At 33.7% G+C, this 8,124-nt stretch overlaps 1 protein-coding gene across 1 annotated transcript; it reads right to left on the minus strand.

Moving 5' to 3' along the window:
- Positions 1 to 650: 650 nt before the first annotated feature.
- LOC149802548 (beta-microseminoprotein-like) lies at positions 651 to 7,238 on the minus strand. The gene is made up of 3 exons (XM_089951796.1): positions 7,081 to 7,238; positions 1,987 to 2,107; positions 651 to 885 (listed from the first exon to the last, which is right to left on the minus strand). Exons 1-3 carry the CDS (start codon positions 7,172 to 7,174, stop codon positions 747 to 749), a joined length of 354 nt encoding a protein of 117 aa, XP_089807922.1. The 5' UTR covers positions 7,175 to 7,238; the 3' UTR covers positions 651 to 746.
- Positions 7,239 to 8,124: the final 886 nt, after the last annotated feature.

An 8,124-nucleotide genomic window follows, 5' to 3' on the forward strand; every position in this document is an offset into this window, starting at 1 on the left:
TACACACATACTGGATACCAAAATACGCACAATAGTCATTTTTCGCAATCGAAATCGTGTAAATGTCGTCGACTGCTTTTAAAAAAATCTAAGTTAATATATACATATAACTATACAAATATTATTAATATTACCTTTTTATTAGTTAGCTTGAGTAGGCATACGACCTAAGATGCTAAATGATCGCATTAAATCTAGTCAGCAGATTGTCCAATGATACAGAGTCAGTTGATATGGTTAACTTTTCTAGTTATATGCCCTTCACAGTATGTGACAGACTTTGTTTAAAATGTATGTAGGCATCATGAATAAAATAAAATTTGAGGATAACAGCTGCTCATTCTGTGTATATGTATGTATGCATGTATGTATGTATGTATGTATGTATGTAGACATGTATGTATGCATGTTTGTGTATGTGTGTGCGTGCGTGCGTGCGTGCGTGCATGTATGTATGTATGTAAGAACAACTTATTAGTTTACCACCTATACAAAATAACAAATATCTCCTTCTCGTTGGTTAATAATGCCATGTAATAGATGGTAAACTTGTGATAACAGTGACAGTGAAATGCTCTTGAAAAGAACACACTTAACAGAATTTTGAAGACGGTGGGAGCTATAGATGAATGATAAGTATTTGTCACGCAGTCGTTGAAAGGTTTAATAGCCTCTTCTTTGAACAAATATAATTATCAAATACGTTAAATATATTCCTTACAAATTGGTTCGTTCACGTATCTTTATTACGGGCTTCTCAAGACTGGTTTTCCGGTTTCACATTGTTTGGTGTGGTCTTTCGACATGACCAACAGCGGTTCGCAACCATCGTGGATGATATCACATTCGGGAGGGGGTTGTATAACTCCAGCCTTGTATCCAATACTGAAAGGGAAGTTTTCGAATTTTCGTAGCAAAATAATAAAGATTGTTTCTATTTTAAAACCAGCGATCTAAATCAATCGTCATCACGAAACAAATGTGTCTAAAACTCCAAGACTGTCGTTACAGGCGGACAGCACTATCAGTATTACACCGTCAAAATATGGATCGAATTTAATTTACAGAAATCGAGCCTCTTGCTTCTCTCTCTCTCTCTCTCTCTCTCTCTCATATATTCATTATATCAAGCTTATTAGTTGCAAGTTTGTCTCAAGGCAATCTTACTCTCGTTAATTAGTAAGTACGATGATACATACAAAATTCGGCATAGATTATTGGGAACTTTATGAAAATAGTGGCATTTGCGTGAAATAGATGCAAATTTAAAATGTAATGAAAATGAACTTTTCCGACCAGGGCGATGCATATCTATCTATATTTTTCATCCAATTCATTAAATCAAGACGGAGGATTTCATCTGCATTTTGTTCTGTATAGACATTTGTGTTACATCTGCTTTATACAAGTATTTTATTACCTTCTTTACTAGTCTGCACATTTACAGAGAAAACAAATCTTAGAAAAATATCGATTATTTTTGTTGTGCTTACAATAATGCATTAAATTGGATGAATTTATTTAGTAATACATTTGTAATGCTAGTACTCTTGTCAATGACACTGTAGTTTGAATACATTGTGCTGGCTCTTTAAGGTCAGTAATGGAGTGGTCATCATGCTGCCAGTTCCTGGTCCCGCTCGCAATAAACTCAGCACAACTTTCGGAAACTAAATATTTCTGATGTTCAATAAAACAAATCATTAAATATGTTTTGGGAACAAATGAATATGCCGGTATGTGGTGCTTCGTCCAAATGTTTCCTGTTATTTAACGTTTGAAAACAATAGAGAGGTGTGGTGGCGGTGGTGCATGCATTTAATTTGAGCATATGTTCCAGTTGACAAGTTTGATGCATCCTGATCACATATTTAAATTATTTCCTCATCGGCATGGAATTTCGAATAAATTATTGCATATATGGACGGACAATCCATTTAATGGCCTTTCTCGTTTCCAAGAATAGTCTGTAATGCATTAACTTACCCGCAGCACTGAAGCCCATTTTTGCTGCATGCACATCTGAGACAGTCAAGAGTATCAAATTTCGCCCCTTTCATCATCTTTATGCCTTCATACTCGCAGTACTTCCTGATTTTCCCGGAAACTGAAAAAAGTTTGTGATAGAAAGAATCGGTTATATTTTCTGCCAGTTAAATCGTGAACAAATTAAAATTAATAAACATCGTTCCCTGATTTGTTGTGCTACATCGGACACGCATTCAGAGTTAAACAGTACACGCGCTGGACAGAGGTCAATACATTACAACCATTTTATCTGTCCACACTTTGAAAACGTGTCTCACGTGATAGGTAATAAAGAAAAATACAGACATTTCGGATTTCATTAATATGGTCTTGATTTTTCCTGGCAAATAGTGGAGAGCGATTAACCAAAATATCTTTCGGATTGTGACACGTACCATTACAAATACATTTTTGTGTAACAAAGAATTGCTAATACCCGTTTGTTGTCTCATTCTATTACCAATACTTTTTGTGTCTCATTCCATTGCCAAAGCCATTTTATCTCATACCATTGCCAATACCTTTTTGTATCTCATACCATTACCAATACCTTTTTGTGTCTCATACCATTACCAATACCTCTCTGTGTCTCATACCATTGACAATACCTTTTGTGTCTCATACGATTACCAATATATTTTGGTGTTTCATTATATCGCCAATACCTTTTTTGTATTGCATGCCGCTGCAGTATCCTTTTCTGTCTCTCATACCATTTATTTTTTACGTTCGGTTATTTTCCAGATTCCTTTAACTTTCAGATGCTCTCTGTTCTTACCGATTTAAATGAATGGGTATTACAAAACTATGATCAAGTTTTGCTCGGGTGTGTGTGGGTGGGTGTGTGGGTGTGTGTGTGGTTCTGCCAATACTTTTTAGGTGCTTTCTGTTCTTACCGATTTAAAATACATGTCTTTTTTGTTAGATGGTTTTTTAAATTGCTCTTTTGGTTTGTTGTGCTTCTGCCAATACCTTTAGGTGTTTTCTGTTCTTAACAATTTAAAATGCACGTCTGGTGAATATTTAAATTTAGTATACTTCGCTTTGATAAAACCCAACACTTTCTACTGCGCTTTGATACAACTCAGCAATTTCCACTCCGCTTTGATACAACTCAACAATTTCCATTACGCTTTGATACAACCTAACAATTTCCACTCCGCTTTGATACAAGCCAACAATTTCCACTACGCTTTGATATAACTCAACAATTTCCACTATAACAATGGAGGGGCTGATAAATACACTACACCTGTAGCCTTGTGTAAAGAAATAGCTGCTTCTCAAAAAAGGTACCAAAGTCATAGTCATCTTGCATTTCAGTCCGTACAATTTGTTGAACAAAAATCATGATCATACATCCACCGCGTAACTTACACAAAACTTACACAAAAGATTATGTTTCCGTTCGTGCATACATTTTTCACACTTTGTTTTAATATCAAGACTGACAACAACATGCCATAACCAGACTGATAGTGAATGAATATTAAAGGTAGTTTTGTTTCAATACCAACTACGGAATTGCATTATTAACATAAAGCGCAAGAATGACAAATTACGTACATCTACTTCCACTTTCGTAAAACGTCCGAACTCGAGTGTTTATTCACCTCAGTTTTATTTCCTCTAAAATGTTTTTAGAAAGTCAGATTTAAACTTGATTTCAATCAAGAAGAAAATAGCTAGTTTTAATACGAATATATATTATACTTAATGCATTTATTATATCCTGACCTTGTTTAGATAATCATTCACAAATGTGTAAAACTGTGCACCATATTTGCACGGGCATGCTACAAAAGGCATGAAACATTTGGATTTACATAATGCTATGTGACGAATGCCACTGACAACACATTTAAAACAAATTTTTAAAAAAATACGTTTTGAGGCATATGTTTTGTGTTTTCTTTCGATATGTGTTTGAACTCGCACCTACACTTTCTACACAAACGACACATCGTGCTATGATTATCTATCGATCTATCTATCTATCAGCTGATTTTCTGTATGCTAACATTTGTTATCTGTTCGGAACACACGGGGTGGGGGGCTAACATATATTTATGCAAACAGGCAGATGTTGTCTCTCCATAACAGACATGAAAAAAGCTGTTTAGAAAACGAGAAAGTCGGCTTATTGTCTTATATCATTTTGCTTGTAAACAAGTGAATAAAGTAATGCTTGGCTCGTTGCGGATCAAAGATTTTATAATAGCATATAGAGGCAGTCAACATTAAAACAAAATTAAACATCGATTAATATTCTGATTTAATTTCGATTAAAATACTTGCGTAGACATTCCGTTAGATTCATGTAACACGTTTCCGCTATAGTTGTTTTTTATTTGAGTAATTTGAAAAGTACGCAGTTTTACTTCTCCAAAAATTCTTATGCTTTTTGCTTCAAAACTCTTTCCCTTCTTCAAACTTTATTTGTCAGCTTTTTTCCTTTTGAACCTTTTTTTCGAATCGATTTTTCCTTTTCCTATCTCCGATGAAGAGCAGTTAAGAACACATCCATCGTTGTATTTTTCAATTGCATGCGTGTCAATAATGTCTTATCACACTGATAATTCTAGTTGTAGGTAGACCTTTCTAGCTTATGTAATGAGTAGGTAGATTATTCAGTTAACAATTCTTTCAATATTCCCGTTTATTATGTTCCCACGATTATTTTTAAGGAACCTTATTTTCAGGATTTTATTAAAGATTTATTCAATACTGTTCTTCATCAGTCAATTTAAAATAGTACATAAATATCCATAGAATACATAACGCTTGATAAGCTGGCTTTGGACGTTATCAATAGGCCAACAAGACATTAATCTAGAAGACGAACTTTGATTTTCAGCAATTTGCAGCGTTTCTTCGATTCTTTCAATCGCATACATTATTTTCGATTTTTTTAAAACAATTTTGCCATTCTAATGATTGATTCAAAAGCAGATGCCGGGTCAGTGTCTGTTGTTTTAATTGAACGTTATTTCCTTTAAATTGTACGGTAGAATAAGCGAAACATAAATAAATGTTGCGTTGCATTGAAAAATACGTTATATATTCCTTCTTCATGCCATACTGAATTTATGATGCTTATATCAATGTTATAAATCACATAATGCAATAGGCGAATCTTCGTCTTTTCTAAAACATTAAAACATTGCGTCTTCGTCTTTTCTAAAACATTGTAGGATATTTTTTAATTCGTGAATTGACAAATCAAACATTTAGATGGTCTTGTGTTATTTTGTAAAACGGCTGGCTCTGACCACACTTTGATACAATCCAAGCGTTTTCTATAGATACAGACAATTCGTGCAATATTATATGATCTCAATATTGCTTTGTAACATTATTCATGTTGTGCAAAAATATTTAATATAATTTTCCTCTCAACACAATTTTTAGTAAATTATAATGCGGTCTATGAAACAAGCATATTTGTTTTGTTTTTTTTTTAAATATGAATGATGTGGTTCTCACATTATTAGCTGGTATATAAAAAATAAATTTCACTAACAGTCTTCTAAACACCCCACAATAAAGTTACATTAAAAATATACAATTGTACTCTTGATTTCACACACCCTCCGACTTGATTCTTTAAACAAGGTAGTTATTATTCCACCGCACGAAATCTGCTGCCATAGCTCCTAACCTAGTGAGTTGTACGTGACCTAATCGATAAACAGAGTGTTTTTTTTAATTTATAAATTGATGTCATTATATGGATGCAAATATTTATTTCTCCCATTTTCGAAGATTGCTTGAAATAAATCAGAAGATAATTAATTTAGACTGTTGTTGATATAAGACTCAAGTGAATCAAACCAAGACTGCGATACTAATGGTAAAACAATGGAAAGGAATTGGAATTCTCTGCTATGTTGCGGAGACCGTCTCCACGAGGCATTAGCCTATTTATGCACTTATTTTTAATTATTACTTTAATTTACTTTAAAACAAGAAGATGAAGATTGGTATAATTGAACAAAAATCATATCAGCTTTGCGAACATATCAAACTTTGTACTAAAACTTTACATTTTACATATGACGAAAAAAATCATATTGCAATGTTTAACATTTGAAAAGGGGCAACTTACACCAAAATATTCTGTTCAAAATATCATTAATTTTGGATACATGTGATACCACTCCTCGGTTTTCATAATTCGCGATATGTCGGCCTATTCTGCGCACAGCTTTGGACTGTTTCTGTCAGCAGTTTAATGAAATAATTAGGTCATTTTTATAGCAAGTTTGATAAAATTCAACTTAACATTGCCAATAAATGGCAAGAGATATTTAAGCAAACTAAACCGATCTTGTAAACTAAACAGTAAAGTTCAATGTTTTATATTTAAAAAATAATAAGCTTTTATATGGAAGAAAAACAACAATGAATCGGATGTATTGTTCTTACAACGTCTTTTTTGTGGGGTCAAATTACTAAAGAGTTTAGAAACAGACTATACGCCAGGGAATTTCTTGAGAATCCCGTTCTAGCGGCAAGTTGATACGTAGTGTAGCAGACGAGTTTGTACGTGTGGGACAACTTCTTGCAAAAATGGAATCTTGGATTAAAATGCAGTATTATTTTGAGGTATGCATTTCCATCTTTTATATAATGTATTTTTTTGTATGAGTCTAAAAGATACATAGTAAATAGGTTTTTCTGGGTTACAGGTTCAACAAGGTCATGAAGTGGATATTCAGGTTGACATTTAAAAATAACATTTTCATATGCATTTCGAGTCTAAATGTGGGATAAATTTGTACACTTTATGAATATCACTTTTCTTAATTAAAGTAGGAGCGTTCTTTCTTAATACAAAATGGATTTTTAATATATATATATATATATATATATATATATATATATATATATATATATATATATAGACAGAGAGAGAGAGAGAGAGAGAGAGAGGGAGAGATAGATAGATAGATAGATAATTTACGAGAGGTGACATACGCTACGAGATAGATAGATAATATTAGAACTTCAGTAATCTAATTTACATAATTCTATATGCGCACATAATACCTGTTTTTTCCACCTGCATCCGGCCGAAGAAGCAGGAACAAAGCGCCATCGTAATACAGACAGCAACAACGGCGATAAAAAGATTTGCCCTCATGATTTGCAGAATAGTATTGTCGAACTCACTCTATCTGCAGGTAGATTTAGCTCTTTATATACCGAGAAGCATTGACATAACGGAAATACAAAAATCATTTTCAATTTCATTACTCGACTGTAGACGCACATTTCTCTGTTAATTTTGGTGTCAAATTAATACAGTAACACAGCAGGAGCATATTTTAGACACAACAGGTATATGTTTCAAATGAATTTTATTAAAAAAAATTAGTGCTGAATTATAAACCAGTGGATCAATAAAAAAATGTTCCATATGTGCGCCCGGAAAACAAGAATAAAATTATATTGTTCTTATAAAACTTATTTATTACAAATTATGTGACACCCAAGCGCACACGAATCAGGGATATCAAATGTATGCCAACATATGTTCATAATCGTGTGCACTGCGTAAATATATTGTTACCGCCACGATCATTTTACAAAAAATAAACAAAAACAAAACAAAACAAGCAGGTGTATTACTAATATCAGCTCTTAAATTTCAGATTGGAAAAAGATAAATATCTCTCCATGCATTAATTTTCGTGATTTACTGCCATGTTGTACTTCTAGGTTCTAAAAGTGGAGTCCGTCCGATTGTTGTACTTCCAGGTCCTGAAAGTGGAGTCTGTCTGATTGTTGTACTTCCAGGTCCTGAAAGCGGAGTCGGTCTGATTCTTGTACTTCTAGGTCCCGAAAGTGGAGTCTGTCCGATTGTTGTACTTCCAGGTCCTGAAAGTGGAGTCTGTCTGATTGTTGTATTTCCAGGTCCTGAAAGTGGAGTCTGTCCGATTGTTGTACTTCCAGGTCCTGAAAGTGGAGTCTGTCCGATTGTTGTACTTCCAGGTCCTGAAAGTGGAGTCTGTCCGATTGTTGTACTTCCAAGTCCTGAAAGTGGAGTCCTTCCGATAGATTATCCTGATGGCTGCTCTACTTATGTTATAT

Source organism: Sinohyriopsis cumingii, chromosome 3 (genome assembly GCF_028554795.1).
Source record: "Sinohyriopsis cumingii isolate HCF-2022 chromosome 3, ASM2855479v2, whole genome shotgun sequence".
Taxonomy (NCBI): domain Eukaryota; kingdom Metazoa; phylum Mollusca; class Bivalvia; order Unionida; family Unionidae; genus Sinohyriopsis; species Sinohyriopsis cumingii.

Coding starts and splice junctions, on each gene's coding strand:
- LOC149802548 (XM_089951796.1), bottom strand. CDS start 7,174: ATGAGGGCAAATCTTTTTATCGCCGTTGTTGCTGTCTGTATTACGATG. Junction 2,108..7,080: donor GATGCAGGTGGAAAAAACAG/GTATTATGTGCG, acceptor AACTTTTTTCAG/TTTCCGGGAAAATCAGGAAG. Junction 886..1,986: donor AATGGGCTTCAGTGCTGCGG/GTAAGTTAATGC, acceptor CTTCCCTTTCAG/TATTGGATACAAGGCTGGAG.